We start from the raw sequence: 27412 nt of genomic DNA, 5'->3' as shown, positions 1-27412 counted from the left end.
TGAAATTTTGATATAATCCTTGATGAAAGCTTGCTTGAATGTTCTGGTTGCAGCCCTATAGTGGTGACTTAGTGTTTGTCTTCTATGTCTGGTGCAGCTTAAAAGTAAATAAGACAGCAAGGAAATTCAGGGCTCTGATTGCAGTGTACGAATGAAGTTCTTATTTATTCAGCTACTTTCTAAGCTTTCTCTGAGCCCTACTAAAAAAACCCAAAAAACCAAACCTCATACCTGTAGACATTTGTAATTCCAGTGTTTAGATATATAAAAGTATTACAACTAGTGTTTAATGATGCATTTTAAATGGATTAAATTTCCAGCTTAAGTCACAGGATAACTTGTTTAAATCCTTACCATTTCATTGTACTGCCCATAAGCCATGGGTTAAGGTCCTTTATCCTAGGCTTTCTACAGACAATGACCAGGAATTAAAAAAATTTTCCTCATGCAAACTCATTTTTTTAGATTGTTACATGTCTGTGGAATTCTTTTTCAAAGAGCTTGTGCCTTTTTTTTTTTTTTCTAAAGGTTAGAATGTGAAACAGGAAAGAGTGACAAATTCTGATTTAGGTAGTTTGATACCCTATTAACCTTTGTCAGCAACTGAAGGATGATTAGCATTGCACCAAGCCTTGTTTCAGCAATTCATAGCACACTTTATTAATTTAAATACAGTTCTTGGCATAGCACACCATGAAACCTCCACCGTGTTTACCTCAGTCCATTCTATGCTCTGAAGTTGCTCAAGGGAAGCAACATCCTCTTTACAGTCATCTTACAAACTGTTTTTTGTGGGCTGCTATGTAAAAAACACTTTCCTACCTTGGACTGATTATCAGTCAGAAGTGGCTGCTTTCTGACACGTTAAGGAACACATGCCCCACCTGTCTAGTTTTCGAGACAGTGGAATACACTAGTATTACTTGCCTTGCATGTTACACCTGCTTCAAATATCAGCAGGTTTGCAGGGGTCTCTAAAGCACCATATCTTGCTATACAGCCCTATAAGGCAAGATATTTGTATGAACCACAGTTGTAGATTACAAGTCACCAGGGTCTGCATCTGTAAATGACTCATGTTGAGCTGGCATAAATAGTCATTACTGCTTTTAAGCTGCATTATCAAGAATTCCTCCCCCAAAAGACATAAATCCATGGTCATGATGATGTCTTTGTAACGACTTCCATTCAGCTCCCGGACTGCTTGGATCCGATCACATGCCATTGCTCTCAATTTTGCAATCAATGTGAATTATACTATCCAGAGTTAACTAATATCACTGTGCTAAAGGATCAATCTGAACTGGTATCACTGAACTAAATATCACTGAACTAAAGGATCAATCCTTTAGTTACCGACAGCCAAACACTACAGCCACAGGCTTTTTCTGATTGGTTTGGGAAATCCTTTTACAAAACAGATGTTCCCTCTATGAGAATTCTTTAAATGGGCACCCTAAAATCAGCTAGTCCAGAGAGACCATTGATACGAAGCAATCTTACGTGCTGCGTCTCAAGCATATTGCTTTCTCCTGTAGATTTAAGATCCCAGAGGAATTTCTTTTGAACTAGACTGTGCATTTCTGCCTGATCTCCCTCATATAAATCACTCTGGTAGGTGGAGTGCTAATTTGAGAAAGTTACAGAGACTATATCAAAAGGAATATAAAAATATGAACCTTTCTCCATGCTTGCTATGTTGATTGTAGTCACTGCTGTAAGGCTCCAAATGGTTGATGCACATACAGAGAGAATACGAGCCCGGATCCATTGGCTGGCCCAATTAGTCCCTAAGAAGCATCAGAGCTTTCAAAAAATTACAAAGAGAGTAAGTAGAAAACTGACATGATGAAGCCTAGAGGTTAAAAAAGTATACTTATTATGAATGGATTGTGGCCAAAAGAGTATTGCCAGAAAGACCAGCATAAAACTATAACGCTATTCAAGCTCAGAATTAGTTTTTAACACTGTCAATAGTTTTCTGAGGGGAATGAAGAAAGAGAAATGACAGCTATTTTGGTTTCTCCTCAGGCTCAGATTTCCTGATTTCAGAATCCAATACTATTCCCAAAAATTCCAGTTTTCTTATTCTGGGTTCATTTTTTAAATACTTGTAGAAATCGGTGAAGGAGCTCTTAAATTTAGGAGAGATGTGATTTGCTAAAAGTAATTGAATGAGTGTTTACAAGATTTCTGGTAAATAAGGTGGAAATTGTTACAAGTGTTCTTATATTCCCAGAAGGCCACAGAAGATGTTGACTGCTGATGTCAAAAGTGTATTGGACTGAAAAGTCATCTACACCATCTAGATTTTGTTTGTGGAACATTGCAGCTGAACTAGTAGTTACACCTTAATGACCAGTTTGAATTTGGTGGTACTTTCAGAATCCTTCGGTTTTGCCTGTCATTTTGAGATTTTTTTTGTTTTAATGCTTTGATAACAATTATTGGTGTCTGAAAAGAGAGAACTCTAACAAGGTACAACTTTCTCAGGTACAGGTCTCAAGCTTGACTTTTTTCTTTTTGTCCTCCCAAATAATGTCAATTTTTGGGTAAAGTGAAAGGATTAGTAGAGACTAAGAAGTACTGGATAGTGTTTATAGTTGCATAAACTGAATTAATGATGAGTCCTTAGATTTTTTCATGTGTGAGTGCTAACATCAACAGTTATGTTCCAAATTTTCTATTTATATTAGTGGAAGGAAACTAAAGCCAGGGATTAGCAGTAGTGGCACCACGCATCGGTCATGATTGATTTCTTCTCCTGCATTAAATTTATGTTTCTCCATCTCACAAGGTTTCACAAGAATTACTTTTGGGCAGGGTACCAGGGCAAGTGAGACAAAAATTAAGCCAATAAATGAGATCCTATATTTTCATTTCTATCTCCGCCACCAGAAATTAGAAGCCACCAAAAGAAGTTGCCTGACAAAGACTCTCAAAGAAAGAAAAATTGTTGTCTACAGGAAAGTATAGTACCTCTGGGAACAAGAAGGCATAGCTGAGGATTAATAAAGATTTGAAATCTATGTGAAAGGGCATTACTTTTTTAAGAGAAGTGGCACTGATGCGAAGAGCTGTGTATCAGTAGGGTACAAGCTGTCATGACTCTGCCCAGGCAAACTGCAGGGAAGCAGAAGCAGTATTCACTGAGGAAATGCTGTTTCTTTTTAAAAAGTTGAATCAGTTTTTCGATGGATGCAACTTCTTGGCATATGTCATAGTTTATTTTGTAAGTTTGGTCACATAGTGCAAAGTCATATTAATTGTATAGCAGAACATACAGAACCGATACTTTAAACAGAGCAAGGTCTTGGACAACTTTGTAGTAACAAGTCTAGATAGGTAACTGAATAAAGTACTTACCTTTTAAGATTTTCTCTTCTACCAATGTAGAATACTTGAGCACCCATTAGAGAATATTTAGTGAACTGTTGGAGGAATAACTTCAGCTATGACGGATTTCAAATGAAAGCTTTTGAATAGTAAGTTAGTCTTTTAGCTCTGTTAGATTTTTATATCAGTTGGCTGTAATTTCAGAGCTCAAGTACAAAAAAAAAATCAGTATCTGAATATATTCTTTTATCAGTTTGTCACAAGATGTGGGAAAATATTCAGGGCATCATTCTTTTGGAAGTACACAAGGACAATAGAATACACTACTGAGCTTGATAACATATAAGGTAGTTTTAAAAAAAATTACCCTGTTTCACAAGAACTTTGGCTTGTGTTTAGCAGAGTACTATTTCTTGTTATTTGCTGGGAGAAGGTAGGCACCCTTCATGATTCGTCCAGGTATTTTGGGGATGCATGGACATGATCCGGACGAAAATACCCTTTGTTAGAACTTTGGAGATTTGGGTTCTGATAACAGACAACATATGTTCTCCTTATCTCTAAGACACATATTTTTCACACTGAACTTGGAGGGTTTTATTAACTCTTGAGTAAAAAACAGTTGCAGGTATAATATTTTGTTAAGTAATGAGCAGTAGCATCATTCTCCTGGACTGTCTAAAAAGGGGAGTGGGGATTGTATGTGTGTAAACAGAGGATAAATTTATTAAAAAATAACAAGAACACTGGTTTCAGTATACCTTCACCTAATTTAAAATGGGAAGAGGTTTGTGTCCTCAGCTCAACTGCAGACTAGATATGAGAGTAGAATCCCTCAGGTTTTTTGCTTGACCAAGTTTTCATTGGTTGTCTTCTCTGTATGTGTGTATGTTTGCATGTCTATATATCTCTACACAGATACATACATTCATGTATTTGTTACTGAAATGTGTACATAATACTTCCAGGACAAATTAGAAATCGTTCTGCTGTATTTCTTTGGTAGTTCTGACTCCATAGGCTTTAACTAAATTTTACGTATTTAGGAGGGTAACGGATTTATTAGGGATTCTTTCCTATTAGCAACTCCCAATTTTAGACATTACTTTTTAAGAATTTCCATAATTTATAGCACAAATTGAAACTAGAGACAATTTCTAATAATCTTGCTTTTCTTTTTTAGTAGTAACTTCTGTTACTTTTGTGGTAACATCAAGAATTTTATCAGTCTCTCTGAAAGGCAATTTCCTTCCCTCCTTTCCATTCTCTCAACTACCATCAGTATCTAAATCTGCCAAGTTGGTTAACCAGTCATAATTTAAAAAGTATGTTTTATATACTCTAAGATTGTACCTGAAAAATAAAAAATGAAAGCTTTCTTTAAAATGAGCTTAATTAAATACAAATTTTAATGTGAATGCTTCATCCATTTCATGTAAATAATACTGGATTGGAGTAAGCACAGTCTAAAATAAGGGCCCATATGTACATTTATTAATTCACTTTCTGTCATAATATCGTATTTAGCACTATTTGTCTTTGAACACACTGTATCATCACTCATTCATAATTTACCCAGTACTGTTATTTATTCTCATTCATTCACAATTTACTTTAAGGTCTTCCCCAATAAATCAACATTACTGCTTCCTTCCTACACCATCACTAAGTTTATTCACATGAATACAGATTTTGGTAAAATACCCATCTTTGAATATTTGGGGGTTTTACTGTCTTTTCTATCTTCATGTTGTCCAAGTGTCCTGGGTTCAGTTGTTAATGAGTGGTTCAGTGGGTAGAATGGATGGTAGGTATTCTGTTTAACAGTGTCTTTTAGCACGAAAGGTAAATAATATGCTGATCTATGTTGAGATCTATATCCTTTCCATAAAAAAAGTGAAGGTTTTTTCTTTTATTCCTCATTTTCTGGGACTCTCTGTAACAGTTGTCTCCTTTTTCCATCTTCACAACCTTCTTCGTGGTACTTGATTTTTCAAATTGCATATACATATTGGTGGCATGGCCAATATGAAAAATTACTCCTGTTTCTCATGTTCACTGTATATGAGTTATCTGCAAACACAGAAAATGAAGTAAATTTTACTGTTTTGTTTGTTTTGAATTAGGCTCATGCACAGTTAGTTCGAGAAGTCGACGTAGAGAAGGTGTCAACTTTTGAGAATCCATATGTAGATGCAATAAGAAGCTTATGGAATGACCCTGGAATTCAGGAGTGTTATGATAGACGACGGGAGTATCAGTTGTCCGATTCAACTAAATAGTAAGTACATGGTGGCTACAAACAACTATATATCATTTTCTGTTTCTAACAAAGTAATTTTTACTTTTTATACGATATGTCTGTGTACCTGTTTGTATGCATCTGCAGCACAAACATACCTGAATATACGCTTACTAAATTGAATTCAGAGGATACTTTAAGGAGTGGAGTGCATCTAGTTTAGGATTATATCTGTGTTTGTTTCACGGCATGACAGTCTGTGATCCTTTGAAGTCTTAAAGTAAGATTCTAGCTAGGGATAGTTAATCACTGATGGTTTTGTTTTCTTTTGTTATACTTGTTCAGGCCCTTATTCTCCTCTGACATACACTCACAAAGGCAAGCTGGACAAAAATACTTTCATGTAGCATGACAGTAGTGAATACTGGGAAGTGCAATCAAGGTAGAGCTCCATACAATTAATAGAAATTATAATGCCTGAAAAAATTATAATGCCAGAACTCCTGTTTTCCCAGGTTTTCCCCTTTTCCCTCACAGATTGCTTTTGCAGTCCTCGTGGTGAGGTAAATAGTACTAAGCAAGGGTTCTTGTGTTTTATTGAACTGCCTTTTTTTTATGGAAACAAAGCCTAAACTTTAAAGAACAGGGCTGCCACGAAGACAACAGGAAAAGCACTTGAAGTTAAACCCTCTCTGTTATAGATCAACAATAATGAAAATGCATATGTGACTAAACAATGTCTGAAATGTTATGCCTTTAGTTTCTTGGGGCAGGAATCTGATAAAATAGTACTGTGAAATTTAACATTGGAATCTAAGGACTGCCTGAAGATTGACTCCATGAAATTCAGTTACTCTTGAGTAATGTAGCATATAGCTCAGATCAAATTTCTCATCTGTTGTCAAAGAAATGGATGATGGTAAGGGATGATGACCTTTTGATGTTGACCTACGTTAAAAGATGCAGCATAGTTATTAAAGCTGTGGCAGAAACCTCCATGGTGTCCACAGGAATTTTTGTATTAGCTATGCAAATTACTCTGATTATATCATTCCAGTCTCCATTCATCAGGTGTATGTGAATGGAAACCTCTTATTGAGGAAAGCACAGAAGAATGGAAAGGCACCGTGAAGCTCCCATTAAGCTCATTGGAACAAGGCTATAGATATGAGAGGTCTGGGATAACATTTATCTGCACAGTAGTCTGAGGATTCTTATCTAGCTCAACACTTTACATGTGATTTAGTCAAGACAAGCTTATTAGTATCTCACTGATGCAATTTAGGCAGCTGAAGCTACAGATGCATGACGTATGTCTCCTCAGATTTGCTCTGATGCTATCACCACACCATGTTCTTCTGCTATATTTGCCCCATGGATAGGGTTCCTGTTGTCCTATGTAGTTTGCTGTCCTGTGGAGTGGGCTACCTTCCCAACCTATCACTTCTGTCATTTGTGTCTGTGTATTTTGGTGCAGAGTGGTGCAAAACACAGTGGCATCACTCTTGTTTGGATTCTCACTGACCCCAAAGATACTGTACTGTGTTTTGGTTTTTAGTGGTAAGAAAACAGAATATTACATAAAGTGAAAAAGTTTAGGGTGCATAAATGGTGAAAAGAAAATTGCAGAGACAAGTTGTTGACAATATACTTTCATATTGTTTCCATACCAAAATGAGCAGAAAGGGTAACTAGAAGGTGAAGCAGAGCTTGTCTTATATTTTGAATTTCTTGTATTTGTAGGTCCTAACTTTGTTTCCACAACAGATGTGATACTGTTTTTAAAGTTGAAATAAATGTATGTATTTCGTGTGCTTGCCTTAGAGGATAAAAATAGAATTACTTGCTCTCCAAAGTAGGAAATAATCGTCTGATGCTACTTCATATCAGATTGTGCTGAATACCATAGTTTTGACCTAATTCTAATGAAATTGTCACCATCGTGGATCTTTTGAGTAGTATTAAAAATGGTAGGGAATAATTCATTAAGTAGCTATAGAAGCAAATGGCTAGTACATTGCCTTGCCAAAGGTAAATGTACTAGTTGATTGGTTATTTTTCAAGCTCAACATGTTTAGCAATTTAACATGAGTTTTTGCAGATTTGGTGACTTTAACTATAATCTATTATAGTCATACTATGGATTTCTGCAAAATCTGTTTTAAATTAGAATTGTGAATCACTGTATATGAGTCTTTAGAAGAGCCTCTTGTATATTTATGCTTGCAAGTAGAGTTTTTTCAGGTATGTAAGTCCAGTAAAAGCCATTAGCAGAAACCAAAGAACCATTGTTTCAGAAATACAGTGTGTATGTTTAGCAATAAAACACCCAAAGAGAATTTGCTAGCTTTAAATCCCTGTCACAAAGCAAGAAAACAAAATGCATAAAACTTACTACTGGGATTCACAAGGCAGTAAGACAGAAATAAGCACCCAGTGCCCATTGACTTGGTGAGTCTTAGTAATTTCTTCTGGCTTGATGCATAAACCAAAATGGTTTGTTGTCCACCAGATCTCTTGTAAGCATGTGTGTCAATGTTTTTAAGCATATGTTTCAGTGTCACACGTTCTTCATTCATCCCTTGCATGAGCCTCTCATCTTCTCAGTAGTTTTCCCCTGTGCTTTTATAGTAGTAGTATTTTCAGTCTGTTCCCTGTGTTGCTTTTTTTTGCCTGTCAATGTTATTACACGTTGTCTTCCTAAATATCTTCCTCTGCATTTCCTGTTTCTTTTATTGTTTCTAAATTCTGTTTCTGGTTTCTAATACATCCTGTATGTTTCTATACTTTCACTTTCTGTCATCTTTTGACCTGCTTTGTCATTGTTAGCTACACTTTTGATGTTTTTATACCCACTGCTAGTACCCTGGAAGAATACATCAGATGTGTGTTTACCAGAAGAGGTGAGGGTAGGATCTAAAAAAGAAAATTTCCTGCATTGTGGGAGTTGATTTGAACCTCTTGGAGGCTCAGCAAATACATTCCATTCTCTTCCCTTGCCATTGGATGCTCCAAAGGTTGGGTGTGTTGTTTTTAAAAGCAATTTCTAGACTTCTCTGTGGTAAAGTCAAGAGCACATCAGGTAAATAGAGATTATTCACTTCCCATATATGTTACGGGATGACTTAGCCACTTACTTACCACTAAACCACTTCCCTTTAAAATACTGTTGACAGTGTGAGACAGATGTAAACCAACACCACACTGTGGATTGCCTTAAGTAATAGCTGTGAGAGATGAGATCATGTACTGCACAGGGTGTCAAGACCTTAACCCAAATGCAGACAGGTTACCAGTCAACAGTCTGATTATATTATCGCTTTTCAAAGCCTGAAGAAAGGAGAGGCAACAGTCTTACTGTTGTCAGTAAGAGAGACAGTTGTCATAAGTAACATTTCACATTTATGTGACAACTTGCAGAATTTGGGTTGCAACTAGAATTTGTGGAGATTCATCACCAGTTTTTCCCAGTATGACACTAAGGGCTTCCCCTTAATGAAGAAAAAGTAGGAAGTGTTTAGAACTGGAAAGTGTCCCAGAGCCTTGCTGAAAAACTTCGTCTTTCTCTGGCCCCGTGAAATGGAAGTATTATACCATTGTGTACCTCCAACCAAGGACTTTCTAGTTGCTACACAAGCACTGAGGATATCTCTTTAGTTTCCCTTCCGTGGTGTGTTTTTTAACACTTCAGATAATTAAATATAATTTGCCCTCAAGTTCCTACCCCACTGTGTTAGCTACACCAGTGGGCATATAATACCCCACTTTGTTATTATTTAAGGCACTGCTTTATTAGTCATACATGCCATGGCATTCTCATACATACATGAGAGTCCTTCAGGCTTTTGTTTCTACATTTGCTGTCACCTTTAACAACTTAGTTCCTACAGTTACACAGCTGTGCATATACCTGTGATCATGTGAGTTGAGTTAGCTGGACAGTTAGTACAGAAATGCAGATTCCAGTATTTTACCATGTAGTAAGAGACATCTTCAGAATATCACTGATTGTTAACAGGGAAGAAAGAGATGAATCCTAATTATGTCTGCTTGTTAAAAGTTCATGTTTCACCTTTTGTGAAACCATTGCATGAATTGTAATGCTTTGGTCACGTAGTAATTTTTGTATGACAGTATTCCATCTGAGTTTGAAGTTCTTCATAGCTTCAGCTGAACAATTAACTCCTTCATACCTGGCTGTTAAAAATAACATTTTGCTTCCATGTTTCACTTCTGAAACAGGTGCATTTCAGTGGAATTACTGTGTGCTAAATAGGATGTGCTTAGAGGCACACAAGGGGAAAGATGCGTGTATGAATCTTAAGTTTTTACGACAGCAGTTTACTCCTGTACTTGCTGGTATTGCTTCTAGTGATCAGAACATTCATTCTTTTATTTCATAAAGCTGTAGGGAATTCTTAGAGCATCATGGCTCTGTGTGAGCCTTTCAGAAGGATTAATATTGTCCTAAATTGAGACCTGCTATGCAGCTGACACTGGTACAGCAAATTATGAACAACTGTCTATGTGATATCTGTGTAACAGTCATTTGTTGGGGGTGGGAAAACCATATACTCACAATCTACAAGATACCTAAGCACATCATTATTTATTAAACTTTTTAATACTGTTCATTGATTCTTTCTTCCCTTCATTTGTAAAAATGTACTTGAAGGTTCTAAAGCTATATTTGGGGGCAAGTTGTGTTGCAGAATGGTAGATTCTGCTTTTATATATTCACAGTTTACACAGCCTTACTTGTGTAAGGTTTGCAGTAAGATAAAAACAGCAAATAAAAATGAAAGTCTGAAGATTAAGTACTAGCAGCAGAACCATGCTAACCCTATCTTATGCCTTAGATATAGTTCCCAAATATAAAAGGAAGGTCTGAGGAAAGATGGAACATGAAATCTGCTGCATAGCAAAGCACTGCATCCTATAGAAAAACCAAAGATTATGCAACAGAACTAGGGAAATTCAGAAAGGGAAGTGGGGTTATATAAAGCAGTATACAGTATGAATTTCTTTCAGGAGCCTTTTTGTTCATGCAGTACTGAACATGTTTTTAATATCTGTATAATTTTTAAACCACATTTCCTATTAAGAAAAGTTTGCACAAGCATTTTTTTATTTGATTACTTGCTTTTTTTAGCCTTTGCTAAGGTTAGCTTTTAGCCATGTAGGAAATTGAGGGAGACAGGTAGGTAGGATTTCGGTGGGATAAGGATAAAAAAAGCACAGTGCAGACTTCTTCCTACCTCACTGCGAAGGTCTTAAGTTTACTGTGTTTACTTTAGATTAAGATTAGATAGTTCTGGAAACTGGTAAACGTCCCTCAACTTTTCACCAGTGGTGTAGAGGCTCAGAAATGCAAACCTCTACAGAAATTCTGCAAATGTGGCCAATACTTGTTTACACTTAGGTTTGTTCACTGTGTTTGTACACTGAAAATTGATTCCATTTACTGTGCTGCTGCATGTTAGCAAAGAGGACACTTGTGTCAGTTATTCTGGTAGCTCTGTGAAGTAGGAAAGATCCTGCTACAGCAACTTTAACATTTTGCATATGTGGAGTTGAAAGACAAGCATGTTGTATGCGTTTTCAAAAATGCAGAAGGCTTTTCCCTTTCAAAGCTTGTTTTCCAGCACACGGTCAAAATTAATGCTAGTTTGGGGTAGTCTCATCAGCCAGTTCAGAGTTTTGCAAAACAAACAAACTCCAGCCCCGCCCCAAACCACACCAAACCCCACCAACAGTATGGAGGGTAGCCCCACCCAATTCCAGAATAGCCAGGCTCCAAGGGACAGAGACATATCAAATCTTGTTTGCCTAATTTGCCTTAGTCATAGACTTTGGTTAGGGTTTTATTTTCACTTGCACTGCCACTGTACGTGTATGAGAGAGAGCATTTTGTAGAGGGTCATACCTATGAACAATCCTAACTTCAAGGAAAATACTTTTTTTTTTTTTAGCGTTAAACCTGAGAGCTTTAGGGTTGAAAAGATGTAAATGTTTATGGTTACTATCATAACTGGAAGAAGTCAGCCGTGCGCTATCTGTCTTACATGTGGTTGAACACAGTGAAAGTATTTGCATAGGAAGTGTTGCTGGTAAGCCTTACTTTTATAGCTGTGGTTACACTGAAATCGCCCAACAAACATTCTGTTAAACAGCAAACTTTGTAGACTTTCTTGGGGTTTGTCCCTTTCCTCTTCCCCTGTACTCTCATTCTCCCCATATAGATTAAGAAACAGTCACGTTGTTTGCTGGCTGGGTGGTAACAAGTAATCTTTACTGGTTTTAGACGGACCCTTTTATCAGTGCCAGTGATTACCTCTATCTCAACATGCTTGGTTTTATTTTAGAGATTTCTCTTGGAGTGTTTCTGGTGTGGTGCCAGGCGGATTGCTTCTCCTCAGCAGTGCGTTTCAGAGGCACTCTGCTCCCCAGGGACTTCTGTGCTCACAAGGTCTCGCAGGCGGACTCCTCCTAAGCACAGGGTTTATTAGTGTGCTAGTGAATATTAATTCAGCATCTTGCTCCATCAGTCTTGCCTGCTGAGTTTGGGAAGAGTTATTAGGAAGTACTGATGAATAGAGCAATCTCATTTTTAACCTCGGAAAGGGAAACGAGTGTTAGAGATGGATGAAGGCTGTAGCTTTTCTGCCTTTGTCTGCCCATGCCTTAATGCTTTCTCTTGATTAATTAGGCTATATGCTAAACTTAGTTTGAAGTTACAGAAATTCATCTTACAGAATTATTCCTGAGAAAATGCTACTTTGTCACCTGATTACTTGCAACAAAAAATCTGAGTCTGGAAAATAGTAGCTCATGGCTGGAGGAGGGTGTTTGTTTGAAGTGTCTGCCCCATGTTTCTTCATGTTGAAGGTGCTTCAAGACCTCATGCACTGAAAGTAAATTCAAATAAGTTTTGATGTTCTGTCTTTGTTAGGTGATGTAGCTCTGTGAAATGAATTAAGGCTGAATGTTGAGCTACCTGTTCATGGTGACAGGGGTTATATTTAACTTCTTGAAGAAGGTTATGGGTTAAAACAACTCTTGTTGTTTTAACCATCCATTTGTTAAGGTTAGGAGTCTCACTTCTTTGCCTGATTTCTGTATGGGAAAGGTATGGAGGAAAGTACAGAGCCAGTCAGTCTACTCCCATGATCCTGCTCCTGCTGTTTATTTTGAAATGTGGACAAACGGTACCTTTGAAACATGCTGTCTTTCAAGGGTATCGTTAGCACCTCCATAGCCTGGCAGCTTCCCTGAAGCTGGCTGCAGGCTTGGACCTTGACATAGGTGATGTAAAGTGCATTAAAAATAAGTACTTGTCTCTTGGCACTGACTGGGAAACAAAAGGCTTCCTCTGCTTCTGGTCATCGTGGAGATCACAAGCGTGCTGCAAGACAGTGGCAGTTTCTCCTGACGTCAAGGGAGGACCACTGCCAGCAGCTCATTACACACACATCGCCTCGGTAATGCACCTTCTGCATGTTGCTATAGCAACCCCCTGGAAAATTACCTCAACAGCCACTGAAATTCATTTTTACAAAACTAATTACAGGTATAATTAACTTTGTAAACTTGGTCTGTACTATAAATTTACTCAGACCTATGTGATTCGGCTTTTTTTTTTTTTTTCCCAGTAATTTTATGCAATTTTCCCTTTTTTGTTCCTTTGTATAATGCCTAGCTGAGTAGGTACTGCTTGGGTGAGAGGCCATATAGCTACAGTGTGTCTCATCAAAGTCATTTCTTAGCAGGTGGTAAAAATAGAGTCAGAGTGCCATATAGTTGAGACTTAAATGGCTTGCACAGTTGCTGCCAGCCATACAACTGAATTCCCCGTGGTAACGCTGGTGGTTACCTGCTTTTAGACTAGTCCTCAGAATAACTGCCAGGGTATTTCCAATATCCATATCATTATTATGATTTTAAATTTCGGAGTTAATAAACTGAGGAAACATCTGGTTTGGGCAATCGTTGGCAACACTCTTTTTCTGGAAGTTCATGTTCATGACAAGTCTTGTGGTTTGTTTGCAAGAGTGCATGTGTAGCCATTTCTAGTATACACTGAAGAGTTAGTTACATTGCAAAGGCTGATTGCAGTATTTGTGCATACATTTTGAGTTAGGCACTTATTGTAAAATACCCTGTGTGTATCTCTTACATGCTTAAATTTTTTGTATGTGCACAGGATTTTTTTGCCCAGGTGAGCAACGTATTTCTCAGTACTCTGTGTAGGGCTGCATTAGATAAGTGCTTTAAAGCCATGGTGAACTGTTTTTTTTAATAAGCAGATATACAAAAAAGTAAATAAAAATCTTCATTTTCTTTCACTCCTCACCCATCTGAATTCAGAGACTTGAGACATTTCACATAGCCCTGGCTTCATAAGTTCTTTTCTGGTTGCAGATAAGCTAGTGGAGGAAGTAACTCCACCCTGCTTTCCTGCTGGAACTTATGGACTTCCCATACCCCAGGCTGTGTCCATCAAATAAACTAGCTTAATCTGAACAGTTTCAATAGTGTTTCTTCACTATTCCAAATCATTTTGACAGAAATGCGTTATCAAGCCATTGCACAAGCTAAGAGCTGGCAGCTGGGGATGGGCAGAGGTGCAGTTAGATTAGGCTTGAGCCAGCACAGTTGAAGGTGGAAAAAAATTGGCATTAGCTAGCTTGTTTTGATTTATTTAAAATTGCAGCTTGCTAAATTAATTTAAAAATAAATAAATTGTTAGTTGAAAAAGCTGTAGGATGCGTTAAATTGCCAACCCTTTGGGTACAAGCAAGATGTGAAAATATAAGCCTTTATTGTGGCAGTGAATTAAACTATGATAAACCAAGTAAACCAAATTCTAAATTTTCAATGTTATAGGAACATCTATAATAATAATATGTGAAAATTGTGTGTGCGGGTAGTATGTCTTTAAATATTAATGGTATTCCAGTTGTCTTTTCTTTTTATGTAAATAGTCACCTGTATTCATTTACATATTCCCTCTCAGCATTTTGAAACAGTGAGTCAACCCAACAAATCAGTTACTCAGAAAAATCAGGCTGTCACCCCACCCCTCCTAATGCAATGAAAAAATCTATTCTTGTGCTTTGAGAAGAAAAAATGTCTTGTTTTTTGTCTATGTAGTACTATGGACATAGAAGTATAGTGTTATGCATTCAATACAAAAGGCATGATAATGTATTGAGATAAGTGTGTTGATTTGCTCCCACTGGCATTTTAGGACTATTGCACCCGCCTGACGAGGGACGATTCATTTTTGCAATATATAAAAAATCTTCAGATGTGATATAAAGCAGTGGGTACAATGGAAAAGAAAGACCCTGATGTCAATCCCAATGATACATGTTCTTACCCAAAGATAATAGATTTTTTTAATTAATTGTGTTACTTTGTTTTAGAGGTTACATGAATTTTAAGAGAGACTTAAGGAGTTTTTAGGGATTTTAGACTATCTTGAAGGGAACATTGTCTTGCTGCTGCAGGCAAAGCTTTCAGTCTGATTTTCTGAAACATGTTTAATCCCCTTGAAGTTGATAGCAGAATGTGAAGTTACATATCCTCATATGGTAACAGGAAGTGTAACTGATCTGCAGAACTGTTAAAGTCAGTAGCAGAAAATATCTACTCCTTTGCTTCAGAGCAACAATGCACAAACTTCATTAAAATCTGAATTCCAGCACACGTAATTCTTCATCAGAAATGTCTCTGTTAATGAAAATAGCAATAATAAAAGATTTAAAAGTAAGGTTGTGCAACAAAGAACTGGGACATTTTCATTTAAATAAATGGATACAATAATATGTTTATTAAGTTTTAAGTTAGAAGGAAAAGTGGTAAGGGCTAAATGTCATTATTCAAAAACAAAAATTGCAGGATGTATTCTAAATTGCTTTTATTGGACTGTATATTCTGGTTATGATTTGTTATGCCTTCTGATCACAAAGATTTTCTTAAAGGATTTTGTGCGTGCTATCTGATTTTTATTTTTTTTTCTGTGAGGTGGTCTTACCAGTTTTGACACTGCTTCCTTGATTCTGGGTTTGAATGTGTAATTCAGGACACTTCTTAGACAGCCCAATATCCTTTGATCTGTTAAGTGAAGAAATCTAGGGAAAGCAATAGGACTCCATAAGGACTCTTCTATGGACTGTATAGGCTCTGTACAGTGCTACAGGTGAAATGAGTGAGAAGGTTGCTGTTTAGTAATAAAATGAGCAGAACTTGAGCAGAACTGAATGAGGATGAGGAAAAGATAAGTATTTTTAAAGGATAAATTAATGCTTCTGGAACTTAATGACATCAGTGATTTGTGTTAGGACAAAAAAAACCCCCTCATCTGCCCATTTAATGGTTTCCAGTAACACAAATGAGATTTAACTATTTAGTAATATCCCTTTGCATTATTGCCTTTCTAAAATCATCCAGATGTGCATTACAGCATATCTTAGTAACATGTCCACTGTGCTGATGGTGCAGAGGTACAGTAACCAGGCTCACATTGGAGACCACAGCTGAAGCTTGCCAAAGGAATGCAACAAGACGATTGTGTAAATGGGCCACCTACCAATTTATTCAGTTAAAATTCTCCTGCTCTCATGAATACCACTGTAGCGTGTAGTGACCCACAATGCTTCTTTGTACACTTCCAAAATACAGTCACAAAACAAAACCAAAACCAATTTTTTGGGGGGCAGGAGGGAAAAAGAAGCTAGTTCAGCGTCTCTGTCAGTTTCTTATTGTGGTGGTTATGGATTTTGTTCACTTACACTTTTTATTTTTTCACCAACAAATTGATGATGTGCTTGTCCATTCTGCTTTTTGTGTAAAACACATGAGGGTAGATCAAGTGCTCATGGCTGAGGGAACTGGGATTGTTTAGTCTGGAGAAGCGAGGCTGAGGGGAGACCTTATCACTCCCTACAACTACCTGAAAGGAGGTTGTGGGGGTTGGTCTCTTCTCCCAGGTAACAAGTGATAGGATGAGAGGAAATGGCCTCAAGTTGTGTCAGGAGAGGTTTAGATTGGATATTAGGAAAAATTTCTTTACTGAAAGGGTTGTCAAGCATGGGAACAGGCTGCCCAGAGAGGTGGTGGAGTCACCATCCCTGGAGGAGTGCAAAAAACATGTGGATGTGGCACTTCAGGACGTGGTTTAGTAGGCATGGAGGTGTTGGGTTGACAGTTGGACTAGACGATCCTGGAGGTCTTTTCCAACCTAAATGATTCTGTGATTCTATGACTCTCAAGCCTTTTTCTTATTGGCAGAAACTAATCAGTGTTCTCAGAAAATATTTTCAGAGTAGTAGCTTCTGAATTATCTGAGATACGTGGTTCCATACATCGTTCTAACTATGTGTAACTTTCTCACATTCAATGTTTACTATCGGATTAATTTTTCATGAATAAAATCATAGTGAGCGAGATTTGATAATGGTTTTGGCTCCCTCCCACACCTAACAAATTAATTATTCTGTATTTTTGCTGTAAGGTAGAAATCAAACTGCTTTGTTTCTGTCATTGTTAAGGATAACTTCCTCTCACTATTTCATTAAAGAATCATTCAGAGGATCTAGAAGAAGTCTAATTGTTTCTTGTGTGGGTTTATTTAAAAAGAGCACCTTCACTAATAACTACAAGGAAAAGAACACGTTCAGAGCTTAGACCATTGCTCTCCTCCCCTAGAATGAATGAGGGCATCCGTAGGTTAATTTATGTTCTCAGTGGCTAACTCTAGGTCATTCTTGTGCTGGGAAGTAACCAAATGCCCAAGAACTTGATTTCCTGCAGCAGTCTTTCTCCCAGACATCTACCGTGGGGAGAGCCCAAGCTGCCTGGTGCACTGATTTCATGAGATGTCCAGCTCTTGGACCCAAACAGGCTATCACACACACATTGGTACACTTCTTTTTTGAAGCATCCCTTTTACGAGGATTAATTAAAACCGCCAGTACACTGGTGCTTTATGGCTGAAACCCACCATTAGGCAATAGCAAAAGCATTTTGTGTTGTAGTTAATGAACCTTTACAAGCAATTTTATAGAAATTTCATGTTATTTGCTAACTGACTGGGGTGTATTTCATTTACTACAGGCTTATTAACTTAAACGGAAGTGAATGCAGGACTTTCAGGTGCCAGAGATCCCACTAAGTAATCAGTGCTGCCTTCTGATAACAAGATCCAGAGAGTTTTTTAATTTGTCAGTGGGTGGGGTTTTCCTTTTTTAATTTTCTTTTTAATTTAATCTCCAAACTGTATCATTTATCCTCCTATCATTTTTTAACTGATAATGATCTATTCTATACCAGTTCACTGTTCCGTGGGAGATTCATGTTTGTCTATCCATGTATCTGTATAGACACTGCACAATTAATATCAAGAAATATGTTACATATTCGAATAAAACTGTGCAATTTTATATTTCTCACACATTTTATAATATTATTTGTCTCTAAATTGCCTAGAATTATGTAATTGAAAACTTTGAAAACTTTGAATCTTTGGTGAATTTACATGTGAAAGACAAGCAAACTTGTATGAAAAAAACCCCAGAATAATTATGCTACCCTTCTGTAGAATTTACTTTATGCTGTGAAAGTATACAGGAAGGGAGGATGGAGCACATTTTTGTACTTTGTCCCCTCTTTTATGCCGATAATGCTCTTTTTTCTGTTGTACTTCTTCCTGCCCCACAGCCCATTTCCAGTCCCAAGTCTTCCTTTCTCTTTTCCTCAGTGGGATGATGTTGTCACTGTCTTGCATTCCTGTTGTTTCTCCCTGTCTATAGCTATCTTAATGACTTGGACCGCATAGCAGATTCCACCTATCTGCCAACTCAGCAAGATGTGCTCAGAGTTCGAGTCCCAACAACAGGGATCATTGAATATCCATTCGACTTACAAAGCGTCATTTTCAGGTAGAAAAAAGTTATAACACCCACTTGCTTTGTTTCTTTTGTTTCCTTTTACATTAGTAACACCATGTATAGGATATTGGTTAAAAGTGCATAAAAAGCAATTATTCTATGTTTTTAAAATTTGAGCTTGGTCATTATATTTTCATGTAATTGGCCACATATAATAAGCAGCGGATGTTACAGATGTCAAAAGGATGAAAGACAGTTAGGTTTGTCTTTTTCTGAAGGTAGTTATTACTGATAGAAAACTGCAGTTCACCTTTTCAATAATATGTATCAAAGTTTCACTATGAATAATAATCTGAAAATACAATCATGTGTCCTCATAATTCATGTAAATTATGGAATACAAAGTTACCACTTGTGTAGTTAATTTTTACTCTCCTTTAGAGAGAAATCACCCTACTTGAGTGCAAGTACAGTTGTTTACAAAATAACTATGCAATTGCAATTGCAAGTTAGACACCTGTGTTTAGTTACACTGAGACTAGGTTGAAGTGGAAATACACTGCGAGAAAATTTGAGGTTTAATTTTGGCTATTAAAAATTTTAGTAGATACATATTGTATTCTGTTTGTCCTCTTAAAATGGGGCAGCTTTAACAAGTTGGGAATTTTGACTCTGGTAATTTGGGGGGGAAAAGGCAGACCACCAAGTCTATTGTGTTCACATCTGTTTCTGCTAAATACACAGGGCATACATTGCCGAATCATGGCTCATGAGACCTTTGTATCTCAGAAATCTGAGGGTTTTGAGACCCACAATAATTTAAACACAGAAAACACATCAGACTTAAAAGCAAATATGATTAACCGTCTACTTACAACAGATTCCATTAAATATCAGTGGAAAAAATCATTAAGAAAAACAAACCAAACCGTATGTTGAACTAAATTCTTGACTTTTGTCATTGTGTGTGTGCTTGTGTGTTTATCTGTTAAGGTATTTATGGAGTTGATGTGGATGTTAATTTTGCAGAATGGTGGATGTAGGAGGCCAACGATCAGAAAGAAGAAAATGGATACATTGCTTTGAAAACGTCACATCTATCATGTTCCTAGTAGCTCTTAGTGAATATGATCAAGTGCTTGTGGAGTCAGACAATGAGGTAAGCAAGCATCAGCAAAAAGCACCAGGTTTAGAGAAAAAATAACTTCACTTGTCCAGTCCCAGGTGTTTTCAAAATGCATCTACCAGCAGTCATACACAACTGCACCCAGTGGAGTGAGAAGCACTACAGGGATCAAGAGGGGAGGAGGGGATCAGTCTTCAAATACGGCAAAGCTTGATCTGCTGCATGGAGGATCCAAAGAAACCTATCTATTTTGTGTTGAAGGGGAATACAGTTGAATACAGAGAAATGTTCTTAGTGTAGCTATTTATGCAGTTAGTATTATGTAGCAGAGCCACAAAAATAAGCGGTGGAAATGAAGACAAAACTTACAGATTCTTTGCTAGAACATACCCTGAAGTAGTAAATTTCATTCCTTTGACTTAAAGCATAGGAGGTATATTGTATTTTTATTTCAAAAAATAACAGAAGTAAGAAAGTGGATGAGCTGAGGGGGCAAAGTACCCTAGGATCCAGTATTTCGAATGCAGTTTTACAGAGTAGGGAGATTAATTAATGTTTAGATTTTCTGTCTTTCCTGAGGACTGTTTTAAGTAATTCATCAAACTTTTATGAGTTACTTACTGGGACTGTCCTATGTAAGTCTTTTAACACATACTTACAAAAGTTAGATGAAAAAAAGAAAATATTTGAATGTTCTTCATGGCTGCATACATCTTGATTTCACTGTTTAAGAGAATGGTTGACATAACAAGGTAAAACAGGTGTCCCTGGACATTCATGTTTGTATGGTGAACTTTCTTCAGGATTCATTGTTTAATAAAGTTCGGGAGCTCTGAAAGCTTTTACATTTATAGTCTTTCCATAAAAGAAAAAATATCGTTGCATTATTTATATAATCAACTATATCATTCAAAGCTGAATTTACAAAAATGATGATGTAATCTGCAGCAACTTCATCTCTTGTAATTTTGGAAGCTAGACGTGTAGATAAAAAGAGAACTCAGTCAGACATGGCTCATTTCAAACCAAGCCAGAAATGTATGATTCTATCTTCTTCTGTTTGCATTATTCTTTTGTAGCCACAAGTGAACACAGAAGTATTAAGCATTTTAATTTTACAAGTCAAAATATATTGGAAATCACATAAAGAAAAATTAGTTATGATAATTTTCAGATGCTATTCTAACTATCCAAAATAAACTTCAAAGCTTCCTGATGTTACCTGTTTACCACCGTGTTTTCATACTGTCGTTCTCATAGGGGGAAGTTCTTGTAGGAACTGTCCCATAGGGAGAGGTTTACCAGACTCGGGTTCCCTATTAAGTGTATCCTATTCTAGTTAAGTGGCTTGCTCAGACCCTTGCTCTGGTTTGTCAGATAACTTCAGTGTGCAGATCATGACTTAGAGCATCCCTACTGTAGAAGATGGAGCAATATCTTCCTAGGCTGAATCATTTGGAGTATACAATCTTGCTCTGTGTTCTTGTAAGCTAAAAGGGTTCATGTGTTGTGAACTGAATAGAACATCTGACTGAAGATTTCCTTTATGTTTTGGGCTCTCCAATAGCTGAAGTGATGCCTAAAGTTGTGATAGCTTTTCTATAACTACTTTTCAACTATTAAGAAAAAGATCACTTTACTCATAAAGCTGTTTTGATTTTTCAAGTTTTCACTTTTGAAACACTTAATGGAGGCAAAAGCTGTAAAACTCCTCACTGTGTTGCAGATGGTTCTTCCACCTCGCTGCTAGACTATTTATGTTTCTTATTAACAACAGTGGAAAACTTCTGAACCCTTTTGTCTTCCAGTTTAAAATACGTTCATATCTTTAATTCAAACCAGTTCTTGTTTTCAAGTCATACATATGTACTAGTAGCGCTTTCCAGCAGCCTTAGGCCTGTGTTACTCTAGCTCTGGATTGGATCCAGACTGTCTTAGAGCTAAGCACCTATCTGGGCAGCTTAGTTTTGGCTTTCAGCAAGCTGTAGCCTGTCTGTCTAGATTTGGTTGGTATACCAGGGCACTGCTTTCTTCCCTTCCTTTTCCCTCCCCTGTATCTCTAAACACTGCAGTCCCAGAACGCATGGGAGAAGGATAGGTTTATTTATTCTGCATAAAGCAAAGCATAGTTTACTGAATGTGGGTATGGCAGAAATATGGGAAAAGGTTTTAAATGTGTTAGTGGACACCTTGAATTAAGAAATTTACCCTCAAAAAATATTTTTGTTCTTCACTGGGGTGTGACAAGCTCAGTAGGGGAGACAGTAATTTAACTTGGAGACTTCAGTAATCAGCCAAGAGATAACTTTTTTGCAGTTACCTCTAAATTGTGAAACAGTATTAAAATTTTAGCACCAAAGTGAGAGAGTGTATCTAAATGCCCTACTTTCTTTGTATGTGTGCCATCAGTGTGATACTATGATAGAATCTAATCCTTTGATCTGTGTGCCTCTTACTGAAATTAAAAGATCTGACTTGACAACTTGCAGTGTTCTGCTACTCCCTTTGCATTGCTTTCATGGCCTGATTAAACAGTATGATTTGTGTTAAGATGGCCCACTTTCTTTTTCTAATTAGTCCACTGCATGTTACTGCCTGAAGTCTTTTTCCTCATAGTATGTTTTTACAAAGAAAACTACACTTTTTAATCATCTGTGGCATTCTTTTTAGATAATACATTTTTTCATTAATCTCATTTTCATGAGTGAACATAAACCTGTAAGAATTATTATTCGCCATTCAGTTCATGTGTGTTTATATGACACTTCATCATTATGAAACTGGTTTAGAGCCCTTAAGACTCTTGATTTATGTTTCAAAATGTAGTGCCTGATAGAATCAGTTGTAAATCCATTTCTTCCCTTGTTTAGCTTATTCAAGAGAAATACATTTGAATTATAAATCAGATGAGGCTATACTGAATTGAGAGGCTTTGCTGGTGTCTCTCAAGGGCTTTAACTCACTGGTTATATGTGGGATTGAGCTGGGAGCTGTTTCTGTCTTCATGCCCTTGGAGGAGTTAACTATTAAAAGTTCTGAGGAATATATTGTAAGTACTCTGTAAGGGGATTGCATACATAGAAAATAAGACGAGTGTTCAGACTGCCCGTTATTCAGAGTCCCATGTAGCATCACTCTTAAATGATACATCCATGAAATTGCACTCCTATGACAAAGATCTGCAGCTAAAGAGTTGGGGGCTTCAGTCCTGAAGAAAAGCATGCATGGCCGCCCAACTATATTTTAACTATGATTCCTCTAACAGGCAGTACTCAGAAACAATATCATCTCTCCTCTCTTAAGTATGTGTCTAGATTGTACGTAACTAAGTATCTGATTTTGGTGCATAAATACAAAACAAGAAGAATTGGTAAGGACAGTATAGTTAAACATATCTTTCAAAAATTTCAGATTATGTGCAGTTTTGAAATGCCTTTTTCTTCTTGAATACATGTAAAAGGAGAGATAGCTAACTGTTCCAAATTCTGCCCTTAATAAAACAGTAAGTCTGTCTAGATTCATTGGTGGAAATGAGGACAAAATTTGATCCAGAGGACATAATATACTAATTACATTAATAGTACTGTAAATTAAGTAAATCATCCCTCAGTCTGATATGATGTGACAAAGGAGAACATGTTCTAAGTTAAATTATCGATGTTTGACCTTTTCACTTTTTCAGAAAAGTCTGACAGAATTAGAGGTTAGATAAAAAATGAAGGAATAATCTCTCTGGTAAATTAATTTATGATGTATTATGTCCTCTGGGTCCAGCTTTTGCTCTGAATTATACCAGCAGATCTGGATAAATTTGCAGTTTTATCAAAAAGCACAGTTTAGAACTTTTTGATTTTTAAAATCAACTTGTTTTCTTAAATAAAGGATTATTTCCAGGTGAAGTATATTAATCCATATTCCAGGATATGCTGCATTTAAATATGTATCACAGGTAGCTCTTCTAAACATAAAAAAATCTCATGGTCTCAGTGCAATAAATGCAAAAAAAAGTTCCAGCTTTATAAGAGAACCAGTAACCACTTGCAGTTATGGAAGGACTAGAGACATCACAGTGTACCTGTAAAATCTGGTTTCATAAAAAAGAGGTTTTCATTATCTTTGCAGAGCTTGTTAAGTACTTGGAAATGGCAAAATAAAGGACAGTATTTATTGACTCTTGTACATAGTTTTCTTCCACATTAGCACGCTAAAAGTCTTAAGGCGTATATGATTTCATATAGCTTGGATAGGTCTATGGTGGCTATGAAAATGTGGGCTTTTTATAGAGAGAGATCTTCCTTCTTCTGTGTTCCCAGAGGAAAAATAGAAAGGACAGAATACAATTTCCTCAGTTCAGCTAACTTAATGGCTTAATCGGCTAAGAGAAATTTTGAAATTTTCTAAACTATCAAAAAGCAAATACTGTCTCTCCTGAGGTATCGTCAGAGGCTGCAGAGCTGCAGAGGCATTGGACAGCATAAAATATTCATTGATAAAGGATAATTTTTAGTAGTAAATCAGTGTGAGTATTCTGAATATCCATTGCAAAAAATAAATTGGGGGGAAAATGCCAGTTTAGATTAATTTGGGCAAAGCTGATACATTTGGGTTTTAAAAAAATAGAAATACAATTGTAAAATGTGAAGTTTTAATAGGATTGGAGATAAATGTTGCTAATATTTACAACTAATATTCCTTCCACTTTGACTTTTGAGTAAGGAATTTCATTAATGCCCAGCATTATATATACATACTATGTATCCTATATACGTACAAATATCTTATATATGCATCTCTATGCCTTAGGAAAACAATGTTTTTTTCATTATTTTACTTGTTAAGCAATTTCTTTTCATTGATGAATGAAACCACATATAAAAGAATCATTGAAATGTCTCTTCCTTTGTTTAAAATAGTAACATTAATATAACTTTTAAAACTTGTATTTCATACATGGTTTATTTGCCGGGTTTTCAATGACCTTGAATACCAAAGCAAACAGAACCAATTTTACTCTTAAGGTCTAATTCATTTATATATCCTATCCAGACGGGTAATTTGCAACCCTTTTAAGAGGTTTATTAAGAACCATTATTGGTTCTTTTTAATCAGAAAAGGAGGAGATTCTTGTCAAGCAGAGTACTGCTCTTTTTTAAAAAAAACTTTTGTTTTAAAGCTTTTTTTTAAGCTTTTGTTTGGTTTTTTTTTTTAAGCTTTTTTTCAAAAAGCTTGTACTACATCTTAATTATTTGATATAGCTGCAGCCAAAATTGTTAGTTGTAACATAATAATGTGTAACTGAATTTATCTTAAACCATTATTCCATTATTTCCTTCTCTTCCCTTTAATCATCGGAGTTGTTTAATTTGCATTAAAGTTTTATGGAAAGTACCACTTCCTTCTAATTAATGTATTTACAGGTTTTATCCCAGATTGGAGTTCTTGCTGAAAATGTTTGTAATGTTTTTCTTGTAATGTATGAAGCAGGCTGGAATGGCTTAAGAATTCTGAATTTTTAAAATAATAACAAAATTGATTCCTTGGCTTAAGAAATCCTAGACACATGCCTTCAAGCTATGTCTAATATTGCCATTACTTCCTGTGTGTCCTCCTTTCACACATGTTAAACTATTATCTAGGATCTATCTTTTCTGTGATCTTGACAAATGCCATATTGCTCAATGGACTTCCGCAAAAATGATGCCGTAAAGATAATTTTCCCAGCTTCTTGCTTTTGCCTTGTGTTCATCTGTCCACTGGCTTTCACTTCCTTACCACATGGAACCAAATGGTTTGTATGCTTTAAGGACCTGCATTGTCTAATCTGATATGATAACCAGATTGAATAATTTTTGTGCCAGTCTTGATCAGACATTTTTAAAACATTCCAACAAATACTTTTGCATGTGTTACCATTCTGCTCATTCTGAACAGAAAGAGTTCCCCAGAAACTTGCCTAAATCTGCTCCATTGCTGCTGTGTAATGTACAGTGGTGTAGCAGCCAGACTGCTGCTTGCACTGTTGACAATTCTGCTGCTGTAACTGGATGCTCTCTCATTCTGTGTTCAGCATCCTGTTGTCTTACAGATTTATCCTGAGTTTATAAACTTTTAAAGCAATGGCAGTTACTTAGGAGCAAAGTGCAGCTGTAATCCCCCATCAAGTCTTCTAGGTTTCTGAAATGTAGAATAGCAGGTTCATTTGCCAGTAGCAGACATTTGCATGGCACTAGCAGTAGGAAAGCATAACATTTTTCTTTTGAGACATGACAGAACTAGTAGATCTGGAAGTGACTCAAGCAGTGTTTCAAAAAGCCATTGCACAAACCTTGCAGGAATTCAGGGGGGTACTCAGACAAGTGGAACAGGAGAGGTGGAAGGAAGAAGGAACATGTGACTGGTTGGAGTCCCTTTTGTAAGCAGTGTAGAGCTAAATAATCTGGGAAAAAAAGTTGTTCTTAAAAATGCTTTGTCCAAAACATTACCACCAGGGGATCATTAAAACTGTCTAGTGAGTTAATAGTCTGTAAATACAGTGGCCTTCAGTAAAACTGTGTTTAGCTTGGTGTTCATAGATCACAAGGGCTGGAAGATGATGGCTACATGTGAGTGAGTGATTGAAGTAGAATTGGTTTCTTAGATGGGGTAGGATCTCCATCCTGGAGAGAGATGTTCAGAGCTTGACTGGACATGGCCATGAGCAATGTGATCTAATGACAAAGTTAGTCCTCCTGGAAGCAAGGAGTTGGACCAGATGACTTCCACAGGTCCTTTCCAGTATAAATTCTTCTGTGATTCTAAGTCGAAAAATCATAGTTTGACAAATGAAAGGAGATTTTTTTGTTTGTTTCTTTGGGGAGCATCTTTGTGGTCATGCCATAAGGTTTTGCCATAGCTTCTTTAAAACCCTGAAGAACCCTAATTTATTTGATGGTGGATATCTGAATTAATGTAGTTATCTTCACAGTACTTAATTTACACTGAAGAACTGTCTTGCGATTTTATCAGAAGTAACGCTTGTATGAAGGCAAAACAGGATATTTAGACAATTAGGGCTTCGGTACCTCAGCCACAACTGCAAATTGAAACTGAAGGAACTTTGGTTTTCTGCGATGTTTCTGTGCTTTAAGTACTGAATAAAGGCACCGTGCAAGGATGTCAGTTCTTTTGATTGATGGAAAATTTTATTATTCTTAGGTTGTCCCAAGTAGAAAGGATCAGCGTTGCTTGGTTTGTTACAAAATATTCTAGTTAAAGTCTCATGTATTAAAATTACATGAAAGTAATTACATGAAACCCAGGATAGGTATTTTTAGTGTGAACTCCTCTGTTTGTGTGTACAGGCATGTAGATGCAGGCATACATGCTCATGTTTTGAATCTGGACAAAACAGATCTGCAAAATAGATGAGTATCCAAAGCCTGGATGCAAATTCCGTAGTGGTCGTCAGTGCGATCTGTTAATAGGTGACAAATTGGTACAATGTTCCAGTTGCACTTTCTTTTGATGTGGGACAAAAATAAGAAATAGCATGTGGCCACAGAGTTCAGAATACTTTCACTCTTTATGGAGGGAATTATCTGAAGCACGTATTTCATTTTTTCATCAGAACTATCTTGCTGTTCACATCTGGGCATGCTTCCACTTCTCCTCCAGCACTTTGTGTTCCTTGTTCACAGGCTAGTCCTACATGGCTTAGCACGAAGGCTGAAAGAGAACAATGTTGAGATCAGAGCACTTCTTTTTCTCCATCATGAATAAACATAATACTTTAGTTGCCTGGTTTTTTCATCAGCATTCAGCAATCCAGAACAATTG

General features: G+C 36.7%; 1 protein-coding gene across 2 annotated transcripts in view; it reads left to right on the top strand.

Annotated features, from left to right (window-relative positions):
- Nucleotides 1–27412, top strand: part of GNAQ (G protein subunit alpha q) — a 137512-nt gene that overhangs the window by 93269 nt on the left and 16831 nt on the right. For both annotated transcript variants that reach the window (XM_072859149.1, XM_072859148.1), the window contains 3 exons: nucleotides 5463–5617; nucleotides 18394–18522; nucleotides 19501–19630. In XM_072859149.1, coding sequence (XP_072715250.1) covers nucleotides 5463–5617; nucleotides 18394–18522; nucleotides 19501–19630 — 414 coding nt within the window. The remainder of the gene's footprint in view (nucleotides 1–5462; nucleotides 5618–18393; nucleotides 18523–19500; nucleotides 19631–27412) is intronic.

This window comes from Ciconia boyciana, chromosome 4 (assembly GCF_034638445.1).
Source record: "Ciconia boyciana chromosome 4, ASM3463844v1, whole genome shotgun sequence".
Lineage (NCBI taxonomy): Eukaryota > Metazoa > Chordata > Aves > Ciconiiformes > Ciconiidae > Ciconia > Ciconia boyciana.
The sequence above is the reverse complement of the archived record's forward strand: the minus strand, read 5'-3'. Positions and strand labels throughout refer to the sequence as shown.